The following is a 25,255-nucleotide window of genomic DNA, read 5'->3' on the forward strand; positions in this document are numbered from 1 at the left end:
CATCATTATGATTATTACAGAAGGTGCTTTGGTGCGTTTGCTCACATCAAGTGCTGCTTATTCTATATAGTTCATAATGTAACTTTTCAAGAAGCAGAACATTCCCTAAAGAAAGACAAGGCAGCATGAAAATTCATAGAAGGCTTTGGGTTAAAGATCATCCAGTCCCAGCTCCCTGCTGTGGGCAGGGACACCTTCCACTACCCCAGGTTGCTCAGGCCTCCATCCAATCCAGCCTTGAACAATTCCAGGGATGGGGCAGCTGCAGCTCCCCTGGACAGCCTGTGCCAGGGTTTCACCACCCTACAGAAAAGAATTTCTTCCTAATATCAAATCTAAACCTGCTGTCTTTTAGTTTGGATCCATTCCCCCTTCCCCTGTCACTCCATGCTCTTTGAAAAGTCTCTCTCCATCTTTCCTGCAGGCTCTGTTCAGGTACTGGAGGCCACAGTTAGGTCACCCCAAAGCCTTCTCTTTTCCAGGCTGGCCAATCCCAATTCTCTCATCCCTTCCTGACAGGAGAGGTGCTGCATTACCTTGGTGGCCTCTTCTGGACTCACTCCAGCAGCTCCATGTCCCTCTTGTGCTGATGACTCCAGAGCTGGCTGCAGAAATCCTGCAGAGTGGGGGGAAGAATACCCCCATGTACCCACAGAGGCTGGGGTCCTCCTGGCTGGAAAGCAGCTTTGCAGAGAGGAATTTGGAGGTTCTGGTTGACACCAAGCTGACCATGAGCCAGTAAAACACACCCTTGTGGCAGAGGCAGCCAGCAGCCTCCTAGGCTCCATTAGGAAGAAGACTTACCACCAGCAGCTCAAGAGAGATGCATCTTCTCTTGCACCCCAGGGATTTGGCTGTACCCCAGGGAGATGAATCCTGGAGTGCCCTGTCCACTCTCAGGTTCCCTACCCAGGGCAGGAGTGAGATGACTGTGCTGGAATGAGTCCAGTGAAAGACTGCAAAGGGCATTCTCCAAAGGTCTTTTTCAACCTCAGATCTTCTGAGATGGATACAAAACCAATCTGGTAAATCAAAACCCCTTGGTTTTAACCCACAGCAGTTTGATGCTGTAGTTTACCATGTGACTACATGAACAAGGGGTAAAACAGGTCAAGATGCCTCTGAAAGCTGCTTACTCTCCACGAGGCTCAGCTCCTGTCAAGAAGGGACTTCCCTGAACGGAATGAGCTGCTATGTGTAGTTCCATACCACTACTACTCAAAGTGTCTTGTTTATTTGGGTGTGTGAGGAAGAGGAGTTTCAGATGTTTTGTCGCATGGGATTAGGTAATTTTTAGTCTCTTCCCGTTTTTTGGAAAGATGAAATAGTATTGCCTTATAAAAGAGAACAACTGAACAACCTTAGTCTAAAGGGAGATCTTAATTGCCATTCCTCACCTTTACTGACAGAATTTTATTATCCTTTCTGACAGCATATTGACTGCAATACTGCATCCATTCCAGACTTGGAATTCTCTTCAGATTTCACCCTGAGCATTACAATGAGCACACAGTGTACGGTAAGACAATTTCAGTTTCTTCATAGATGGCTGGTATTGCATTGGACTAAGAGACAATCCATTAATTATCCTTCATTTATCATCAGTCCTTGCCTTGAAACATTCATTTCTGCAGTAGAGAGGTGTCAGATGAGCTCTTTCTGTAAAGAGAGATGAATGTAAAGCTCCAGTAATGGTGTTATGGGGCAATGCAGGTAGGTGAGGAAAGGGAAGGGTAAGGAGCACTGGGATATTTCTGTTTTGTTCTCTAGCCCATCTTTTGAAATACAAGAAAGTCTGATGTTAGCTTGCCTAAATAAGCATTGAGCTTTCAAACATTACATTATAAGCAAAGACAGCCTAATTTTTACAGCAATGTCAGTAATTTGCTTTTATATGCAATACAAATTCTAAATGCTTTCTAATCATTTATTAAAATACCATCAAATTTGACAAAAGAGCATTACACTCTGAAATCAGTAGTAGAAACTGAAATTTTTGCCCTCTGGAGTACTGTGAAACTTCTGGGAGTTTCGTACTTAAGTCACATCACAAAATCAAGTGTTAAGGGGTAATTTTTAGTTTACTTCTAATATATTGAGATAATTCTGCTACAGCTGGTTTATTGGGATTTTGCATGAGTATACAAAGAGGAGCTGCATGCTTTCTCTGACATGGACACAAAAAATATGTTTCTGTATGATATGAACTGCTTAGGGTGATGACAAAATCTTGGATGCCTGCATCAGACAATGTAATTCCTGGTTTGGATGTTAGGTCATGCTGCTGCATTTGCCAACGTTTTTGCAGAGTAGTAGTCTGCATAACAGTTTGTTGAAAAAAAGTGACATTTTCCCATGTATATAGTTTAAATCATTATCATTTTTAATTAGTAGGTGAGTACAAATACTTCATATTTACTTGTCAGTTATCACCAAATTAGGTGAATACACAGTAACATTTTGGGGTTTATTAAATGTAAGTGTGTATATTTTACTGTGCATACAAATGGAACCCCTCCTGTTTCAAGGTATCATAGGATAAATCTAGTTGCCTCAGGGCAGAGTCAGGTTTGATTTGAGATCAAGCTCCACTGCAGCCCTGGTTTAATTTTCTTAATTTGGCCATATTTGAATAACTGATTAAACAGGAATCTTTACAAAATTTTGGTCATCTTTCTGATGTTTGGGTAAAGTAAAATAGCTTATTTCATAAACATTGTTTTCCCCAGCACTAAGCTCTTACAAAAACTTCATTTCTGTTCTGTGATTCTGTGGCATCATTGGCATATAAATCAAGATGTATACCTGCATTTTATGGCTTCCAAGAAGAAGGGGAAGGAAGTGGGGTAAGAGCAGTGTTTCTGAAATTTTGCAGCAAATGCAGGTTCTAAAAAATGATCAGAATGCTGTAAAGTATTTTGCACTTCATCATTTAGGTTTATTGACACTTTGAGTGAAAATTCCACAGTTTCTATGATGGATTGTAGAAGTTTAGTTGAAGGTTGACAGTTCATCCATCATATCAGCCTGCCTAACCTTGCAGTAAATGAACAATAAAAGTCCATTATTTATGTCGAAATTTTTGAGAAGATGCTTTAAGATTGCAATTTGTTCTTTAAAAATAATATTTGATGTTTTTCTTGTTTGCATATGTTTTGTTGTTCTACTGGTTTTTCATTTTCTGCACAAAAAGTGAAAGTTGCCTACATTTCCCAAAATTCTAGGGTTTGGTACTTCTCTCTTAGGATTTTTCAGGGTTTTTTTAAAATATGAGCATTCTAAAATATCTTTGCTTTATTTACAAAAAAATACTTCACAAAAATAGCAATTTGGAAATCCATCTTTATATGCTTGTATTTCATTTCAAAGCAGCTTTTCCTCAGCCATGCAAGTGTGGAAGCAGATTTGGTTGTCTTATTCCTGATGTTGCCATCAACATTGCTGAAGCAGAGCAGTGTTACCATCAGAACTAGGGCTGTTTCTGTTGAATAATGTGTCCTTAGAAACCAGGCAAATCATTATAATTTTTAATTAGTAGGTGTGTACTAATACTTCATATTTGCTTGTCACTTATCGCCAAATGAGGTGAATACACAGTAACATTTTCATATTAAATGGAAGTCTGTATCAAACATCTTTTTAGACCTTCGGGTTTATTAAATTGAAGTCTGTATCAAACATCTTTTTAGACCTCTTTTAAGACATCCTTTTAGATATCCTTTTAGACATCTTCTGATGCATCTACTGAGACATCTACTGAGACATCCCCTACTCCTTTTTTAAAGACATCTTTCCAGACATCTTTTTGTCATTAAAAGATGACCAAAAAAAATTTAGGGTACATGTTATGTAGGGTTCTGTTATTTGTTCTGGGGATCCTCCTGCAGAGCAGCTGATGGTTTGCAGTGTCCCTGGCTGTGTGGGTGGGTTTCCATGCTCCCTGCCATGCACTGTGTGCATGCAGAGCAGTGTGAGGCAGGCATTGCTGCACTGGTGTGTCAGCAGCATGGAGTGCAAACTGCTCTTGCTGAACTTGGCTTTGCAGAAGCTTTTCACTGATGGGGAGTAATTTAGCAAGTAGTTAGAGAAAAGGGCTGTGGGCTCTTCTGGTTGGGGTGTGCAACATAATAGTTGAATAGCTAAACTCTCAGCTGGCGTCTCTAGAAGTAACAGCCTTATCAGAGTCTGCTCTTCCTCCCATCAGCCTGTTTGTCTTTGCTAACAGGACAAGACACTGGAAAGGCTGACAGGAGTCAGAGCCACAATTGCAGGTTTTTAGCCACTCATCACCACACTTGCTTTAGTCACGGCTTGGAACAGCCCCAGGATCCCTCAGGCAGGAGAGGCTGCACGTCATGGTTCTGTGGCAAAACCATAGAATGCTTTGACTTGGAAGGGATCCTAAAGATCACCTGGTTCCACCCCCCTGCCGTGCCCAAGGGGTCCCACCCCTTGGATCAGGTGGCTCCAAGCACCACCCAGCCTGCAGGGCTGGGGCATCCCCAGCTTCTCTGGGGAACCTGGGTCTGGGCCTCACTATCTTCACAGTAAGAATTTCCCCTAATACCAACTCTAAATCTCTCCTCTTCTAGTTTAAAACCACTCCCCCTTCCCCTATCACTATCTGCCCATGTAAAATAATGTTAAGTTCCTCTACAATCTGTCCTCAGTTTTTCCTCAGCTGACTGTGTTCTGGGTTTGGATGAAATGTACTAAGGGCATGAATGCCCAGCCTTTGTGGTTAGCATGTGTAAAATAGAAAAGCTGTGCAGCTCGCAAACCTAAGAGCATAGCATTGACACATCTGATTTGTTTGTCCTTCCATCTATTTGAAACTACTCTCATACTTCTATCTGACCAAAAAACCCCCTAGCAGAGTATTAGGTCATGCTCATAAGAGATGAATCTCATGTCTTACTGTAGGTGCATCTTGAGTGTATTTCAGATGCTCCTGGAATACATTGAGTCATAGCCTTAAAAAATTATTAAGGCTCTAAATACTTTTCTTCCAGATGTTGAAGAAATTAAATAAGTCTTTCCAAAAAAATTCTAATACACATAAGAAAGAAAAAATTATTGAGCAAAAAGAAACATTTTGAGTATGATCTTTTATGTGCTGGTTAGTCTTTTAGAAGTTTTGAGACAGGGTGGTGAGGTAGTTAATGCTTTTTTCTGAGAATATATTGCTTCTGTTAATTTTTTTCTTCATTCCTCGCACGCTTTGCCACAAAGATGCATTTTGTAGCATTAATTTTATAGATTATTATCTTAGCTTTCAAAGATTGAAGATTTTCAAAGTGTGAAACAGTTGCATGGAATCATTATATGAAATTGTTCCAAAGTACTTTTATTGCAAGTTGACTTGATTTTGATCCTACAAAGATAATAGCAGAAAAAACCCCATCAATTAGCCTGCAGAAGTGCATTTTCCTAATAAAGAGCTAGAGTTTGTCACTGTTGATTTTAATGAGACATCTGGCTACTATCAGTTAGTAGATACTGCTAGAAAAATACTCCATTAGTTGTATTCTGAGTTGATCACTGTGTGAGCTTTTGAGATAAAATATAATGGTGATTGCCCTCAGTACAGAAATCAATTGACAAACTTTCTCTTTTGTTTGCAAGCATTTCCCCTGGGAGTCCATCAAGGTTGATCTTTCCTAGCTGAATAACAATATCCCCTGAGAGGAAAATGGCAGTATCTCTTCATTGCTCCCAGGAGATTTTGTCAAAGAGCAGGGTATGTGTATAAAAGTGGGAGGGAGGAAGGGGGAGAAAGAAGGATAATGAACTAGAGGACGTGACTGATGTATTAAAACCTTCAGGAGGAAAAAGGAAGTTGAGTTGACTAGAGAAAATTATTCTGACTAAGGAAAAAAATCTTTGCTTGTTAAAATTTTCTTAAGTGATGGGCAGTTTCATTTCTTAATATCAGGTCTTCCACTTGGGAGCCAACTGGAAGTATTACCATATAAATCTCTGGTTCCAACCTTAGGTGAGAAACTAAATTTTTTAAGCTAGAAGTTGGAAATCTGGTTTGGGTGCCACAGTTAAATCCACCTTGAGTGCCTGATTTCTGAGTAAAGGAAATACTGCACTACCATGTTACAAAGCAGGTTTTATCCTTCTCATCTGTTTACTTTTCTGTAGCCTTCTCTGCAGTGACATCCAGATTATTAATCTTTAAAACACAAAATTGCTGGGTTTTAATTGCCAGGGGTTTCTTTTCCCTGTGATAAAAACGCAGCAGCTCTGCTGCATGGATGACAAACATTCCATCTCCATGCTTGGATAAACTCCATCAAAAGCACATTATCTCCCACTTCTGTGGCCAGCTGTCTAATTGTATTTGTTGTAGCCGCTCACTGTTGGAACATGATACTAGTGAAGAGCAAGAATGATAAATTACTCACTGTAGGTGATAGTGATGATGATAATTTTTAATTTCCTTGTTCCTAAGTGAATTGGTAAGGCTGCCTTTGAGTTCTCATAAGGAAAAGAGCAGTCTCATTTGTTTTGTCCTGTTAAAATGCTGCATGTACAGCCAGCCATTTTGTTTAGGAAAAAAGCCTTAGTATTCAGATGTATTTGAATTAAAATTTAGATTTTTCTTTGCATTTCAGCTAAAGGCTCTGAGTGGAAGATTGTAAATAATGTGTACTCATTTACTGTATGTTAAAGCTTTTTCTGGTTTTATTATATTTGGTACATGTTACATGAATAAATGGGGAGAAAAATAGTCTTGAAATAATTTATCTGGGAGGGAAGAAAACCAGTTTGAAGACAAGTGAATCTTACTGGGACGACCTGCTTAAATTACAGGTTTTTCATATGTTTGCATGGACACCTTAGAAACACTCAGTAATGAATGAAGACCTTAAGCTACATGAACTCTTCATCAAAATGGGGGGTTGACAAAATCAAGTAGGAGTTTGTGGCTGCTATTTTAATTTCAGGAATATGTTATTCCTAGTTGAGTGTAATCTTTGTTGACTTTTGTAGGATGTTGCTCTGCAGCCTCAGTAATGTATATGTATTAATGTATATCTAATCCTTAATGTTTCCTTCATTCCTTATTTGGCCACCTTAGTTCCCTAGGTAAAAACATTGGCTTTGTTTTGGAGTTTTTGTCCTCATAGCTTGCCTTTTCTCCTGGCAAGTTGTTTGAGAACAGGAAGAATAATATTTTGGTTTGGTTTTCTAATATTTACTGTCCTTTGAGGCTCGAGCATGTATCAGGCTGGAATTGTAATTATTTATTACCAGTTTAGAAGTCATTTTTTTTGTTTTCCTCTTTCATAGTATTCAGGAGACTGGCACTTGAAAGATTTTTCCAAAGAAGGTTTAAATTCTTACTGATTCGTTGTAGGTGAAGTTGTAAATGAGCTGTCAAAGGTGTCACAAAAAGATGAGAGAAATTGCAGTAGGAGAAAAAACAGCTATCATTAAGCTTAAAAAAATAAAAAACAAGATGAAAAAGAATCCAAGGCAGTAGTTGTAAAGCATCATTTAGAATTTATGGAGAAGTTATTTTTCTTTAGTTTGACTTGTAAAAAAGATGTTTAGTTTGACTTGTAAAAAAGATGTTTAATGAAAGTCTGGCCAGCCCTATATTTCATTTTAATATGCATGTGTCTGTGATTGCTTCTAGGATGCCACTTGTGATTTTTTTTCCTTATATTTTGCTGAATGTGATAAATTACACAAGAGGGGAGGACTGTATCTTACTTCAAGTGGTAGACATTGGAAATCTCTTTTTTTGTAGTATTGCATATGTAATAGATGCTTGTGATTATTATAGCTGCTGTAATTTGGGATACTGTTCAAAAGTCAATGAAAGGAAAATATTTTGAACTTCACTTTTAAAGAAGTATATCTCTGAAATGCACTTAAACATAAAAGATACATAATTGTGCATTTCAACATAAACATCAACAAGTTACAAAAAGAAATAAGGGAAGGTTTAAATTCCTTAAAAGAAGATAGTAAACAAACCCACAATATTATAGCTAGTTTTTTGTTATCAAGTATTTCAGCTTTGGTTTGTGTCGGTTTTTAGCAGCAGATCAGTTTCTGAAGTGGTGCAGGGCTTACACTAATACAGCTTGAGAGTGGTGATGGTTGTTTTGGTTTAGGGGTTTTTGGGGTGTGTTGAAACAGACCTGTGTGATACTATCAGAGATTTTAGTTTTGCAGAGCTCTTTCAAGGAAGACAACCATTGGCTCAGTTGGTCAGAGCACAGTGCTCATAATGCTAAGGTTGAGGCATTAATCCCATATGGGCCATGAGCTCAATGATCCTTGTGTGTCCCTTGCAACCCAGAATATTCTGTGACTCCCACTGCTTCATGTAAAAGCAGAAATTCTAATGGTTCATATCAAGCTTTTTGCAAAACACTGAGAGGACAAATAATTAGAACTGTGTTGTGCCTCTGTGCTCTTTGATACTTTTCTGGAGGCATCCGTAGAATTCTTTAGATTGCAAAAGACCTTCAAGATCACTGAGTCCAACCTCTAACCCAGCACTTCTAAGTCCAGCCCTAAACCATATCCCCAGGTGCCACATTGACATGACTTCAATCACTCCAGGGATGGTGCCCCACCACTTCCCTGGACTGTCTGTTCCAATACCTGACAGCCTCTCGGGTTTCTGTGGTTGAGATGACCCCAAGGTATTAGAAAGTCTCTTTTTTCCAAGCCCGTATTAGAAAGTCTTTTTCTTTCCCAGCCCCATGACCAAAGAAGAAGTCAGGATTCCTCAGCTCTGCTTTTCAAGGCTGTTTATTTTCTCTTATCTGTTATATTCTTTCTCTGACCTGCTGAGGTCTGCCCAGCAGGTCAGGTTGTGGCACAGTCCCTGCCCTTGGGGTGCTGTTGGCTTTTTATACTAAGAACTACATGTACTTTATTTAGAATAATATTCCAATACCCATCACCTATGTTAGACAGTCTGTCTCTACTCTAAACCAATCCAGAAGTGCCACCATCCCAGCAGAAGATGGAGGACAAGAAGAAGGAGAAGAAAGACATGCCCAGATTTCTCCATCTTGCCTCCTGAACCCCCATTCTAAATCCCCAAAATTCTACTTTTCCACCCTGTGACAAATTCGCTATCATTCTACTCAAACCCTTGTGGCTTGTAACTCCTCACACAAAGTTGGTAATTGTTTCCATGGGTTAAAATCAAAGGCACAGGTGTCTTTAACTCCATGCCAAGGTCTCTGAGCCCCCTGCCAGGGTCTGGAATCACCCAGGGCAGCCAGAGGAATGTCCTGGGTCCTGACAACAGCCCTTTTGGTGAGGACATTTTCCTAATATCCAATCTAAACTCCCTTGGTGCCACTTGAGGCCATTTTCTCAAAGCCTCTTATTAGGGAGTTGTAGAGAGTGAGAATATCCCCTCTGAGCCTCCTTTTTTCCAGACTAACCCCCCCAGGCCCCTCAGCTCATCCTGATCAGATTTGTGCTCCAGACCCTGGCCCAGCTCCATTCCTTTCTGTGAAGCCTCTCCAGTACCTCCCAGTCTTTCTTGTGTCATTCTGCAGAATCACCTGGTGGGTTTTAGGAAGGCTGGGTGTGCTCTTTGTGAGGAGTCTGGAGGTATCTGTGCAGCTGCCTTGAGATCCCTTTGGCTTGGGGCAGACAAAAGATCACAAAACAGCTCGAAAGCAGAAAGATCTCAGAACACTGACAATGTAATTATAATTTTAAGCATAGCCTTGTGCTTGAATGAGCATATATGAATATACACAAACTATGGAGGACCATACAAAACAATCAGTTTCTCAAGAACAGCTGGTGAATTTAATACCTCCTATAGAGTGTATGTTCAGAAATAAAACTGAACTTATTTCATGAAAATAATGTCTAATTTAGATAAATTGAGTACCATTCATGGTGATGTTACTGGCAGGGCAACACATGCACTCTATCAAAAAAAATCTTCCATGTGAAATCAAGGAGAGGAAAAGAAGGCTGGATGTTACTGGGAGGCTTTGGCGTGGAGTTGAGATGGTATTGTTCCCTGGAAATTTGCAGATAATTTTCTGTCGAACAGCAGCTTTAAACATTTTCAGTTTTTTATTTTTAAACAGTAAGCCATGGCTATGTGCATCAAAGTGGAGTATATTAATTCAGTGCTTTTTTGCTTTTTGTATTTCCTCAGCTGTTATTGGCTTGTAGAATGGCTGCAGGTGGTCAGTAACTACTGGGTTTGGTATTAGACTTCTTATTTTCCCAAAGGTTTAAAATTTGAGAGATAGAAATTAAACACACTGTTGGTAAAAACTAATTATATAGTTGTAACCAATTTCAGAAAGGAAATCATCAAACCAATTGTGTATGTGGTTGGTTCTTTTAGTTGGCTCAAAAACATTTTGAAAGTTATTAATGAAAGATACTCATTAGATTTCTCAATTGCAATATGTGCTCTTACAGTTAGTTTTCAAAATGTCATTCAAACTCTCTCGTCAATGTATTTAACTAAAAAAATATAATTTCTGTTCAGCTAAACAGGGCTGGAGTTGTCTCTTGACACAACTCACCAGAGTGTGTGTTTCAGTTTTGGGGTGCCTCCACTGCCCAGTTTTAACTGACAAAATTTTGAGGAATTCCCAGAGCTGTTCACAGGAGCATATCCTCAGGAACTTGAGCAATAATATTTTTCTATTTTTGGTTTCTTCTGACTCAACAAATATTTCACTGTTTAATATAGAAGGACATCTATCCATTTTAGAACATAACAAGAAGAGATTAATGGGTCAATGTAGAGCTCTTGTTCTCTGTAATCCCTGGAGCTCTGATTAAGGTGATCTTTGTGATGTGTTATAATTATTATTAATACTCTGGATTAGCTATTCAAAGTCAGTGTTTCAGGTTGTTTCAGATAGGGAAACCACTGGTACTGTAAAGAATAAAATAGTTATTTATCTAGTAATTTACAAAAGGTACAAATCCTGTTTCCCTTAACACAGGAGAGGCAGCAGGGAACACTTTCTTTGCTTGTAACTTTTCAACCTGAACTTGACCCCAAAAAATAGTTCTCTGGAGCCTTTTGTCAGAGTAGCACATAGGGTGTTTCTATCACCTCATGTTACCAAGTGTATGGATATTTGCATCCACCTTAGCTAGGTCTGTCTGCCTGGAGCTCTTGGCTTTTTCATCCAAGATGTAGCTTGATTGGCTTGTTTTCTCTGGAAGCCAGATTTTTTTTTCTCCTCGATGTATTTTTGTTGTTACAACCTTGTTCTCCTGCAGTAATCACATCCTAATTCTTATTTGTAAGTATACCAGCAGTATTGAGCTGATGGTTGAAAAATATATTATATGACTTGCTAGATCTCTGACTAATGTCCAGAAAAGATTGTGCATCAATAAAAGTAGTCTGATGGGTCAATAGAACTTTGTCAAAACCTTCTCAGTCTCTACTCAAAAGGCATATTAGAGACAAGGCTTTAATTCACTTAGGAATGAGATTCTCAGATTGAGTGATAGGACTTTCCTAAAGGGCAGGCAGAATCACTGTTTCCACTGTCTGATGCTCATTTGTCATGAAGGGCTCTCAGTGTCTCCATGGTTTGTTTTGTATTTTAATCCTTTAGCCACATTGCAGTTTGGAACTTGCCAGGCTTGTCTGGAGTGCCCTTTGTTGAAAAGCAGGTACTTTAGCATAGTTCTACTGGTTTAATGTATTTTATTCTTCATTGTCTTGGCAACTTCTGTTTTGGATTTAGACTAGAGAGGAAAAATACCAGAATGACTTATTCATATTATATATTACATAGTGATAAAACCCTATTCCCTAATTTTGTAAACATGTTTTACTTTTTTTTCTGTCACTGTCTTGTGTGAATCTGTATGAAGGGTGTGCTATAGAAACTGTCCTTTTTAGCTTTTCAGAACAACCAGTTTCCTGGTGCTGGCCTAGGAGAAGAACCCTGGTGCAGTAAGAGAGAGGTTCCAGTGGGTTGTTTGCAGTGAGTTCTCATGGAACAGGCTTGCCATCATTGCATTGGCACATACTTCCTTTGGATGCAGCTGATGGGGGAGAGTCCCTTCCTCCCATGGCAGGGATGGAGAGAGTCCCCAGCTGAGTAACTTCAGCTCACTGTGGTTACTCAAAAACTCTCTTTGGGAGCTTATTTCTTCAGGCTGATGTGACAGAAAAGCACAACTGCCTTGGTTGTGCTTTTCACAGGACAGGAGAAAGCAAATCAAGGTGAGCATGGACAGGATTTCACAGGTGAAACTGAAGTGGATGTTTTATTAGCATCTTCCAGTTGCTTGTTTGGGCTTCTGGGACTCTAACAAGGCATTTTCATGTCAAGAAAGCAGTCCAGCATTAAAAGACTGAGTTGACTGATAGTGTCAGTATAGTGTTTTGTGTGTGAACATTTTATATCTATTAGTATTAGGAAGAAATTCTTCCCTGTGAGGGTGGTGTGGGACTGGCACAAATTGCCCAGAGAAGCTGTGGCTGCCCCAGCTCTGGAAGTGTTCAGGGTGAGGTTGGATGGGGCTGGAGCAACCTGGCTTTGTGGAAGTTGTCCGTGCCCATAGCACAGGGGCTGGAACAAGATGATCTTTTAGGCCCCTTCCAACCCAAAGTAGTCTATGATTTCTTTTCCTATTAAAACTGGAAGAAAAGTCCCACTAATGAATTAGGCACTGAAGAGAGAGGCTATGGATGTTAGGAGGGACAGAGAAGGAATCTTATGGAGAGTTACTATTAGAATTTATTAGCTGCTGGAAGGGCCAGCAGGTAGCATTTGTGAATGTTTTTCCTGATCTGTGTGTGTCATAGAGGAAGAAAAGGATTCCCTGCCTGGTTGTGCTCTGCCTCTGTTCACAGGGAGCTTCTATGGAAATTCCTGTTTAGCCACACAGGGAGTGAACAAATCCTGCAGAATCCCTCGTGGGAGGGATACTTGGTGTGAGTTTACTGAGGGTCATGGGCAGGAGAAGGACTGAGTTTTGTGCTTGTGGGTTTGCACATCTGAAAGGCTGTTTTCTCATATATCATTCTGGTTGCAGTTAAGGTGAGTGGGTTGTTTTGGAAATTCATACTCAGATCTGATGTGTAATAAAATGCAGTTACAGTGGGCTGAATATTCTCAAGTAGAGCAAAGGTATAATGGCAGCTTTTTTTTTTTAACCTAGGATTTCTAGCATACTTGAAAGCATAAATATAAGCTTGTTCCTCTTGGTAAACACTTGAAGTAGAAATTCCAATAAATGCATATATGAATCACAGAATTTTTCTTGAGTGTCATTGTTATTCCTTTATCTTATTTACGTTTTCACCTCTTTTTTTATAGGCAATTGCTGGTTACTTTGATGTATTTTTTGAGAAGAACTGCCATAACAAGGTGAGCATTTGGAGTTACGCATTTTAAAAATGCCTTTGAGAGGTGAAGATTTTATTTTGTGTCAAGGTGTTTGGCAGTGAGTCTATTTTGCTGTAGCAAAGACTGCATACGCATCTGTGTTTGGTAATTGATTGATGTGGTGTGATATGAAAAAGATTGTTTTTAATCAAACTCTTGAACTCTCCCATTGCAGGTCTTATTTTCAACTGGTCCCCAGTGTACCAAAACACACTGGAAACAGACAATTTTTCTCCTGGAGAAGCCAGTTCCTGTCGAAGCAGGTATATTTAAATTCAGTTGGGGTGCAACAATAGTTGTTTTACAGTGCTGTTATCATTAAAGCTAGATATAAAATACTTCAAAAATTACATAAATTTCTAGTTCAAATAGAGCTAGTAAATAAATCTTTCAGCTGCTGTTGAAGGAATTTTTTTTGTGTCATCAAACCAGGGAAGTATCTGCATACAAAATTCTGTTTTAAAATTATACATAAGTATATGCATAAGTATCTTCCAAGTGGGCATATCTCTTATATTTGTATAGCTGCATACTGGGATTTTGGTGAGAAAAGTTCTGTATCAAAGCATTTCTGATGCAGAAAAATGTAAGACCAGAACACTGCTATTGACATTCTCTTAATTTTGACATTACTAATATCCTGAAGTATCAAATTTGTCAAGTAGTTGCACAGGATTCCTTGGAGCCCTCCTGAATTGTCCTGTATTTAAAGGGAGCATGAATGTATGCATGGGTTGTATCTGCCACAGTGGGGTTACTCTGTAAAATGAAAACAGTTTTAAAGAACTCACAGCCATAACTTGAGGTATTGAATAGGTTTGCTTGATACACTGTAAGTTTTTATAAAATGGTTAAGTACTGTAATAAGTTTCACCTTTAATTTGATGCAAGTAGAAGGGTTTTTGTTGTCATCAGGGATAAGCAAAATTCAGATGATAAACTGAATTTGAAGACTGTAAAGTGATGCTTGTTAGTGGTTTAATTAGTTCTATTCTTGAAGTCTTGAAAGCACATTTTGTACAAGTAGTCAAATCTTCATTGCTTTATAGATGTAAGTATATCCATGGCCTTCATAGAATGGTCATGCAAAAGGATGGACATGCAACAGATCAACAGGCCTTAACCTCTTATTCCTGTAGAGCTTTCTTTCAGACACTCACAGACTTTTTGCAATCCAAGGAAATGGAGCAGTTACATTTTTATGCTGTTATTTTGTGTCCATTTGGCCACCAGATATTTACTCAGCGCTGTTGAACTCTCACCCAGTGATGAATCAGTTGTCTTTGGGAGCCCCTTTTCTGTACAGACTAGCAGAACCAAAGGAGGAGCCTCAGAATGGGGCTCATTTTTGCTGGTCAGTTAATAAACTCATGGTCCTGAGCTGAACAGTTTGTAAATAGATCAGGCATATTGGGGGGAAGGCATAGAAAAAGTTGTGTGGATGCTTCTGCACTCAATTGAAGTGCTTTTACAGTTGCCTCTTCCAACTACCAGACATGACAACTTTCTACCAGGAGCTTCTTTTCTAGAGGCACTGAGGTTTGTGATATCTGACAAATCACTTCTGTCTTTCATGCTTTGACTTTTTATTCTTAAACAATTTTTATTTGCACTTTCTTAAGTCCTGTCACTTCTTGGGGTGCACCTGTGCTTTGGTGCATTTGTACTTGGCTTGTGTTCTCTTCAGATTCTCTTTCTAGACAAGGCTGACTAAGATCACCTTGCTGCTACCAATTAAATCTCAATGTCATTGAGTGAATTTTTAAAAAGTGCAATGACATTTATTAAAATATGCACATTATTTCATATTACAGAGATCATTTGACATTTTTCAACTGTGTGAAATTACTGGGAGGTGTGCCCCAGCCTAGGTGTGGTGACTTTCTGAAGGCAACTGTAGAAACAAAGTGCTCTGCTTGTGTGAACACAACCAACCTGACCTTCAAGATCACTTGTGCTGTAACTCCTTCCTTCCTTTCTATTAGCTCGTATTTCTTAACATTATTCCCATAACAAATCTTGTTACAGCTGTTTCTCTTTCTTTCTGCCTGTCTCCTTCTCTTTTCAATTATTTGAATTTCCCTTTCCCATCCTTATGCCCGTTCTGTCTGGTTTTATATCGTACATGAAATTACCACTTATACCTAGGATTGTCTGCCTTTTGCTTCTAGCGTTCAGGAAGATTGAGAGAAACTCCTGATGTAATTTCCTTTTCTTTTGTAATCCCAGTCTTAATTTCTGTGGGATATTTGTTGGTCATTGATGACATAAGGCCATGAAGCAGGAGGAGCTTCCTGATACTTACATAGGAATGTATGTTAATTTACATGATTTTTCTGGAAAAACCATTCCCTCTCTTGATATCTTGCTTTGATCCTTCTCTTTCATTGTTCCAAAAATCTTTCTTCTCAAGACATGTTGTTATAAGTACAGATTTCCCTATCTTCCTTTTTTATATTCTTCTCTTTGTCTAAATAGTGACTTGAATATTCATCTTGATAATTTGTCATTAGCCAAATTTTTTTGTTTCTTCAGTCGTTCCATTTTCTCAACTAAACAAACTGTTCAAGCTTATTTTGCAGTCTATTTCAACGTGCACTTCCAGCTGTTTCTCTTGTCCCACTTGTTAATGAATTAGCCCTGCTTGTTACCACTCCTCATTCAGCCTGGCACGTTGAACCAAGCTCCACTCTGAGTGCCCTGAGCTTTCAGGGAAGCCTTGTCTTCAGAAAGGCTTTGCTCAGTGCAAGTGAACTGGACGCAGAAGTAACTGTATTAGATTAAACATATTTGCATCATTTGAAGCCTTTCCATCCATCCCTGTGTTTACTGCTATTCATCAGCCCTCTGTAGAAATTCTTAGATTCGGAAATACATTGTGGCAATCAGAGAAACATCAAAGATGCACTTTTGACTAAATATATTCATAAAATTACTAAGGTTGGAAAAGACCTTTAGGATCACTGAGTCAAGTCATTAACCCAGCACTTCCAAGGACACCACTGTAAGAGCCGAAATGAGAGATGCAGGACTCCAGGGGCTCTCCAAAATGCAGTTTATTGTATCCAAGATGTTACAGCAGTCCAGGCTGGTGAGTGACAGAACCTGTGCCTACAGCTGTGAGCTCCAGCTGCAGGCAGGCCTGGAGACCCTTGGGTTTTGGTTACAAATGCATTATGTACTTTTTTTTTTGCTGAGCATCTTAATACAGTAGAACCAATCTATACCTTAACTATTATCTATAGCCTATCATAACTGCTATAATTACCATATTCATGTCACTATTCTCCAATCACTAACAGTTAGTACATTACAGTTTAAGCTAGAAGTTGGTTTTCAGTTTTCTTGCAGTAGAAAATTCTGAGACCTTTTTTCTACTTGCAGCTTCGCTGACTTGTGTGCCTGTGCTATCTTTCTGCTTGGTAAAAACATCTTCTTGTTTGGGGTGGGTTTATCCTTTGCTCTAAGTCATAAAAACCCCTTCTAACTAACACACCCTTTGCCTCCTTGGTTAGCCAGTAAGGCTGGCTCCGCAATTCTTTTCTTCTATATCAAAACTTGCTTCCATCTCTATTCCTTCATCAGACTCTACATTCAAGAATATTTCTGCTAAGCATACATATCTGTGAGACTTTCTTGTCAAACTCTCATCCTTTGCAACACACCACTAAACCATGTCACTGGGTGACACATCTACAGTTCCCTGGGCAGCCTGTTCCAGTACTTTACAACCCTTTCCATGAAGAAATTTTTCCTAATGTCCAATCCTGGTGCAACCTGAGGCCATTTCCTCTTGTCCTGTTGCTCATGACCTGGGAGAAGACCAGCTCCCACCCGGCTACAAGCTCCTTGCAGGGAGTTGTAGAGAGCCAAAAGGCTGTAGAGAGCCCTGAGCCTTCTTTTCTTTAGGTTGGGCCCCCCCAAGCTCCCTCAGCCACTTCTCATCTGACTTGTGCTCCAAAGCCTGCCCCAGCTCAATTCCCTCTCTGGACACACTCCAGCACCTCAAAGTCTTTCTTGTGAAGAGGAGCCAAAACCTGACCCCAGGATTCAAGGTGGGGCCTCAGCAGTGCCCAGAACAGGGGGACCTGCCCTGGTCCTGCTGGCCACACTACTGCAGATTCAAGCCAGAATGCCATTGGTCAAGATAAACTCTTCTCTTTTCTAGTAGATGTTGGAAAATAAACAGAAATAATGCAACTTGAGTCTTAAAATAATCTGACCAGTGTTACCATGATGGCATTCTCTTGTGGCTTTTTAATAGGTTGTGAAAGAAGAATTTGCTAGTGGAAAACATATTTTAAATGTTTTCGTGTTCTGAAAGCATCTTTCAGACAGGGCAGTGGCTGTTTTTCCCCAGTGAAGAAAAATGGTTCCCTCAGATTTTTAGTTCTGAGTAAAATAGTAAGGCTGACTAAAAGTCCTTTATCAGATGCTTTATAGTTTTTGGGGCCATGCCTGGAGTGGTGATAAAGCACTGATTGTATTTGCTTTTGCTCTGTAAAAGAGGTTGAGCTTTCAGATATTCAAACCTGCTGGGTATTTAACTGGAAACTGCTCCTTTATGCCATGGCAAAATTGTTTTGTTCTGCAGTATGAACTAGCTAATTTTCTCAGCTGTTTGAGGCCAGGGTATTTGTTGTAAAAATAGATCTATTTTCTCAGCCATAAAAAGGACTGAATGTTTTGATCTATTCTAATGATAGCAGAATGAAGCAGTTGCAAGCCAAAGGATGGGTCTTAGAGCTCATCCTGCCTCCTTTGCTGGTCCTGCTGCAGCCTGCACTCCCATGTGTGATGTTTGTACATCTCTGGGATAAAGTGGGAGAGGTCAATTCTGGGTCCAGAGGTCTGGACAGTGAGGCAATAAAATCCACACCTAATTAATACTCATTATTTGCCACTGAGTTTCAGTTTGATACCTGTGGTAGGTAGCTTTGTCTATAATGGATATATGCAAACTGATATATTTAATGGCTAATTGCTGTTCACTTCTTTAGATATAATGTGTGACTGGGGGATTGTCTCTTACTACTCATGTGTTCTGAAAAACCAGTTTTCTTCCTCATGGACTGTGACAAGAGACTTGAAGCTGATTTTCAGGTCAAGTAAAACGAAATAGCATCAGCATGTTGGATATGCTTTAACTGTTTGGCAAACAATTAAAATTAAACTGGAGAAAGAAGCAATATATCCTGGGTTTTCTCAGACAAAACAGTGATGTATTGTAGACTCCCTACAGAGTACAAACCTTCTCTTAGAGCCCTTCTAATAGCTTGAACGTGTCTTTATTTTGAAGATGGAAATTGAGATCCAAAGCAGCATCTTTTTCTCCTCAATGGTCAAAAATGAGTCTCTTCCTTTTGTTGTTTGTTGAAATACTCCTGCTAAGCAAACACAAAATTACATCATTCTCATTTGGTTGTCTCAAGAATTTACTAAATAAATCAAATGCTTACAAAAATTATTTTAAAGGGCCCACAGAACCTTTTCAATAACAATGCCTTAAGTTAAAACACAGCTCTGTATGCAGGCAAATTCTATTAGCAATAAAACAGCCTATTGTCAACATTGTGTGCTTTTGATATTGCCTTGCAGTGAAAATAAAACCTTGATTTGTTTTTCTATGGTGTTAAAGGGGCTAGCACAGCAAAGCTGGAGCAGAACTCACATGACTAAGCTCCTGTAAAATCCTTGATTGTCTTTAGCTCCCTCATCTCTGTAATTGGAAAGCTGTTTGTAAATTTACAAACTAAAAGAATGTTGATTTGTCTACTTAGACAGCACTATTAAAAGTAGGAAAACAACACTAGCACGATTAATCTGTCTGAATGTTTTGATCCTATAGTGAAATACTTCAATATTGTGCATCCCAGTTGGATAATTTGGCTCCTAATTAAGATTTTAGTGTCTGTTTTGCCTGTCTACAGCTGCAACATGGTGTCTATAGAAATCTGTCTCATTTATTTGCAAGTGACACCTCCAAAAAGGATGCTGGCTTTTAAAATCTAGTAAATGTTAAAACCTGAATTTTGAGGTCACACTAAGTCTGGCAAGTCTTATGTTGTATTTATCAAAATCTCCATTTTAAAACGATCATGCTGACTTTTCAGGAACATTTTAGATGTGTGTTTCAGGGCACTAAATGGAGAGAATCTCTTCTCATGGCTTTCTGTCTCACTGAAAGATAATAGAAATCCCATATTTAGACAGGAAAACTTGGATGGACTGATGACACAGATGTGCTATTTTAGGTGCCTCCCTTTACAAGCTCTTCAGCTGTAAGGGAATATGGTTCAAACAGCAACAACAGTCTGGTTTTCTCAGAATTTTGTCACACTGCTGAGAGAAAGCTTGGGACAAGGCTATACAGTTTAGAATCTCCTGTACAAAAAGTGGTGAATTAAGCTAGTTCCAGGTGAGTGAGTTTGGTGACTGCAGCTCTGCATTGTAGAGGACCTGGCTTTCATCATTCCCTGTGGCAGCTCTTTGTGGTGCCTGAGCTGTCTGGGAATCTCTGCAGTGCTCACACATTACCTGAAGCAGCCACACAAGCCTGGCTTGCCTCACTCAGCTGGCAGTGCTGACTTCTTTGCAGCAGCCTTGTTCCTGGTTTCAAATTCTACATAAATATATGCATAAGTATCTTCCAAGTGGGCATATCTCTTATATTTGTATAGCTGCATACTGGGATTTTGGTGAGAAAAGTTCTGTATCAAAGCCTTTCTGATGCAGAAAAATGTAAGACCAGAACACTGCTATTGACATTCTCTTAATTTTGACATTACTAATATCCTGAAGTATCAAATTTGTCAAGTAGTTGCACAGGATTCCTTGGAGCCCTCCTGAATTGTCCTGTATTTAAAGGGAGCATGAATGTATGCATGGGTTGTATCTGCCACAGTGGGGTTACTCTGTAAAATGAAAACAGTTTTAATGAACTCACAGCCATCTTTCTTGAGCAGTTGAAAAGTGTTAATTTGGTACAAAAAATCCTCAGAGAATATACTCAGAACATGCATGGAGAAGACAGACCCTTGGGATAGTTTCAGCAGAGGGTGAACAGTGATGCAACAGAAGGCACAGTTGATCAGAATAGCCAGCCCAGAAGAAGGGTACCACAGGTCAGATGGGTGATACCAAAAGGCAGTGGCTGCTGCTCAGAACAGAAACTGCTTCTTGGATCACACTGGGCTGGAGATTCAGCCCAGGAGAAGTGACCAGAGGGGAAGGTGGCAGTCTCTGCACAGCTGCAAGTGCCTAGAGCTTAAGAGGATGAATGGGAAGATTAAGGATAAGTTCCTGAGTTTAAGGGAAATGCTCTTGGTCCCACTGCAAACTGTTTCAGTCTTTCTTTGTTTTCCATTGTCAGAAGATAGGTGGTATATGGAAACCATTTTCTACCCAGAGTGATGCTTTTGAGACTTGCTGTTTTTTCTGTTGCATGCTAGAAGTCAGTATTGCATCAGATAGTGGGTGCAGTTATTTAAACTAGATCATGTTTAAATTGTCAGCTTCCAGCAAGGACAGCCTTGCTGCACAGAACGTATCAAATCGTGCTGGTTTGTGACTGGGAAGGCGGAAACCCCCCCAGTGGTTCTTTACATCGTAGGGGATTTGTAAAGGTTCTTTTCACCAGCAGTGCAGTAGTTTAAGTGTGTTTAGCCCAAAGCCCACTGTGGTTTTCTAGCAGCTCTCTGAAACAATTCCAGTGAGCTCTTTCATAAGATTCTTAAATTTTAATGATGTTTAGAATAAATAATGGTTTGAGTACTGTGTTCTTACTTGTCCCACTGTTAGCTTCATAAAACTTTTCCAGGAAAGAAAAGGAAACCTAAAAGACCTTGATTGCTGGCTGCCTTTGGTAACTCTTTTCAGTCTTTTTTGGGATCAAAGAGGGAGGAGACACCAAGTTGTATTGAAAAGCAGGGTAGTTCCTCACATTGCAAACTCATTGCATGGGTCATTCCAAGCTTTATGTGGATGTTGTGGATATGCATGCAAGGGACTGTGTAGAATCTTCAGTTTTGATCAAATCCTTTATAGGCTGAAAAACCCATGATTTGTTGGGCCTGGACACTCTTGATGCTGGAGGATCTCTGCACTGAGAGATATCTTGGCTCACAGACTGCAGTCTGGCCCCACGTGTGATTGTATTGCACAGACACAAGTGACAGATGCAATTGCTTATGGTTTTATGGTGGTAAAAGTCACAATCAAAATAAACTGGTTCAAGTGTGCAGAGCACAGGCACTGCAGAGCCTGCAGTCAGACATGCATTATGTGACAGGGAGTCAGGATGGACATAGGGATGTCTTTTTTCCTGTACTAGCCAAGCTTACACAGCACTTCTCCTGAATTTTTCTGCTTTTTCCATTTGGGGGAAAATTTCAAGCCTCTCTGGGGGATAATAAAAATGCAGGGAGGGGATGGTAATGGATTCAGCTTTGTCCTAATCAAACTGCAGTGGCACTGTGTGGTTTACTTGCATTCAGCTGAACGTGATAAGAGCAAGGTGATGCAGCTGAGTCCCAGAGACAGCTTCCTCCAGGCAGCTCCTAGGACAGAGAATGGGGGAAAACATCAGTCATTTTCTATCTACATGACATTGATTAATTGTTCAGAACTGCTTTTCAGTTACTGCTGTTGTTTGCTTCAGCCCTCAGAAACGGCTGCTCTGAAAAGCACATTTAATGTGGCTACAGCATGAGGAATAGCTGGGAAAAATGAATGGATTGCTTTGTTTCATTAACTGTCTTTACAAACAGAATCTGAAGGTTCTGTTCTATGAAGTCAGCTATTTATGAAATGATATTTAAGTTTCTGCTTCATTTTTATTGTTTTGTATTAATGTTTTAAATGGGAAGATTGAAATGTGGATTAATTGAAATAATGGAATTTTACTTTACAGAGGCTCTTTAGTCTTACTGAATTGTTATCACAGGATGTTAAAATAAATAGGTAATTTTGTAGCAGTTTTGAAAATCTGTCTGTTCAAATCAGGTTAAATTTCCTAGCTGGAGTGGGACTATAATGCTTTTTTTTTCTTTATCTTGTCCTTCTCTCTGGCAAACCTGTCTCTGTTTAAATAATCTGTGAAACTGTTTTCACAATTCTCTGCAAGTTGCATTGTGTTATGTCAGTCTTGTAGTGGTATCTCCAGCTAACTGTTACATGATGAAAAAACCCCCAAAATTATCAAATTGTTTTTCTTCTGATCCTTGGTACTACAGTTATTCTTGTAGATAAGCCTTTTTGATATTTGTACTGCAACCTTTAACAAAATGTCCTGCATTTATAATTTACAATTTGGACTTTCTGCCAGTTTACTGTTTGTGGATGCAACTGAGAATTTTGCCAAATGGAGACCTCCAGAATGCTTCCTGAATTTGAAACCAGCTTAGTTTTGAAATCACTATTTGTTTTCTTTTTTGCAATAAGGAAGCTTTTTATGAGGATATTAACAGTGGCTTTTAAAATCACAGTGAGTAATGAGCAGCTGGAAAATACCTTGGATCCAGAGAGGTAGAAAAGTAGCAGCAGTGTGAGCGATGAAGATGAGGGGGGCAAGGGAAGTCTGATGGAAGAGTAGCAGAGAACTTCCTGCTGTAGATTGGGATCACAGCCTGCTTTAATGTCCTCAGCAGAATCCTCTGTGAGGATTTAGCTCTTCCAGGTTTAAAATGGTGGGATGAGGTGGCTCAGCAGTGGACTTCCTAAATGTACACATTTACAAATGTATGTGTTTATATTTTGTGGGTTGCATATTCCTAATTTACAAATATTCCTTCAATGAAAGGCCTTAATAAGGACTGAAAAGAAATTGAGATTAGGTTTTTTCCTTTTGTGTAAAAGCATTTGTTCTGAGTGTAACTGAAGGACATACCTCTCAACTGTTATGACACTGACACCTTGTAAAACAAAACCTGCAATTAATAATATATATACTTGAAATGCCACAGAGATTTCTGTGGTAGTTTCCTGTCAGATTGGAAAAATACGTGATCAGAATTTAAGTGAAATGCAGTACAAATACAGAGCACATGGCCCATGTGCTCTGGGCAGCAGAGAGGGAATGTGCTTTTGTGGCTACAATCCAAAATGGTGAATATATCCCAGGGGTACAGTGGTTTTCCCCAGCCACAAGTGAAATATTTGGCATATTTGGGTGGACCTCCAGGAAGTGAAGTATCAGCCACAACTTGTCACCTCTCCAGATTTAACTGCAGTTAAGTTTGACTTAGGTTTGTTGTCAAGAGCTTCAAAAACCTAAACTTCTTGAGACTTTCAAAATTCTGATTAATTAGGAACAGCTTCTTATGCAACATGGATGCAATGCATCTTTGCTGTTACTTTGAGTGATTCAATACTGTAACCAGAGCAATTCCTTCTTGTTTTTTCAGGAGAGGCCCTGAGAGGAAAGATCACAGTGCGCAAGAACAGAAAGGATCCACGCTCCCTCTTCATCACCCTCTCAGTGAGGGACACCCAGCAGACCTACAGCCTCCAGTGAAACTCTGTCCACGTCTGGGAGGGGCTCCATTCAAATGCTGCACTTGACTGCTGATAAGTCTGCTGGAATATCCAAAAATAGTAAACTCTTGGGTTTGTGTGAGTGTACACACACAAGAATATGGAAAAGTTACTTGGAACTGAGATTTTCAACAAAATCAGATCCTGCTGCTTCACATGGTGTGAGGAAAGCAAGAAAGATGGGTTTGGGTTACCTGAGACTGCTAGGTGAGAAAAAATGAGCCTGAAGTCTTGCTGTAAGGAACAATAAAGATGATCTCTCAAAAATGTTTTATTCTTCCACGGGCAAAATCCTTGTATAGTATTTTTTTGTGAAAGAAGCAGCTTGGTCTTACGTGAGTGCACCTCAACAGCAGCTGGAAAATCCCAATGGGAATAATTTTTGAATTCTAGCTGCAAGATTGGGGCAACAAAGACGGTATTTTTACTACACTTCTGCAGTTTAGAAGTTGTACAATTTCAGTTACATTTGTCTAAATAAATGAACCCAGTGTGATATATATAGTGCAGTTGCTGCTTTCCTTGTGTTCTGTGTAATTGGAAATTCTGTCTTTTCTGTGATGGCTCATTTATTTGTGCCTACAGTTTTTTCTCTACTAACCTGTTGGGGCATAGGTTCATGGAAGTGTGTATCTTAGCAGCTTTGGGAAAAACACAACAAAGAAAAAGCAGTTGCTGGAAGGGTGGGTTTGGTTTGGGTTCTTACAGAAACACTGGACATTCAAGGGTTGACTGTTCAAGGGAGGGGAGTGTGCATGTAGGTATTTTAATTCCCTTTAGGCTTCTTAAATATCCTGGTTAACATGTGGATGTTCAGGAGCTCGACTTACATAACAGGAATGCTAAGGTACTGATATATTTTTCTTATGTTCTGCTTCTGTTATTTGATTTGTTGGCTGTCAGGAAAGAAGATGACATGCTAATTACTTTTGTAATTGTTATACCAGTATAGTGCTGGTAGTCAGTATTACTGTGGTCTGCAGTCAGATTAGATCCCTCGGTTCATGCAAATGAGACTGCACACAGTTCCTAAATTCTATCTATTTTCAGAATAAGCTTTACTATAAAAAACTTCATTAAAAAATGAGACAATTGCACACACAGAAAAAGTCAAGGATGCAAGTTTTATTTCCCAGTAGTATCTGAGAAGTGGGAATGCTCTACAGTGATAAACATGGGTGAGGCTCAGTGAGCTGCCAACACTTGTCTAGCTTGGTGACATGTATCCATTTTGGTCTTGTTCAAGGCCCTTCCAATCTGAATTTTTTTATACTTCTGCAGATTCTATGTTTGTGTAAATGTTGCTGTAGAAGGCAAGAAGAGAAGAAAAAGAATGC

General features: G+C 39.4%; 1 protein-coding gene across 1 annotated transcript in view; it reads left to right on the top strand.

The window, feature by feature from the left end:
- The window catches only part of PRMT3 (protein arginine methyltransferase 3), a 58,228-nt gene extending 33,801 nt beyond the window's left edge, over positions 1-24,427 (top strand). Inside the window, exons 13-16 of the mRNA XM_031062248.1 lie at positions 1,433-1,519; positions 13,317-13,367; positions 13,561-13,648; positions 23,789-24,427. Coding sequence (XP_030918108.1) covers positions 1,433-1,519; positions 13,317-13,367; positions 13,561-13,648; positions 23,789-23,898 — 336 coding nt within the window. The 3' untranslated portion in view covers positions 23,899-24,427. The remainder of the gene's footprint in view (positions 1-1,432; positions 1,520-13,316; positions 13,368-13,560; positions 13,649-23,788) is intronic.
- The last annotated feature ends 828 nt before the right edge of the window (positions 24,428-25,255 follow it).

This window comes from Geospiza fortis, unplaced genomic scaffold (genome assembly GCF_000277835.1).
Source record: "Geospiza fortis unplaced genomic scaffold, GeoFor_1.0 scaffold165, whole genome shotgun sequence".
NCBI lineage: Eukaryota > Metazoa > Chordata > Aves > Passeriformes > Thraupidae > Geospiza > Geospiza fortis.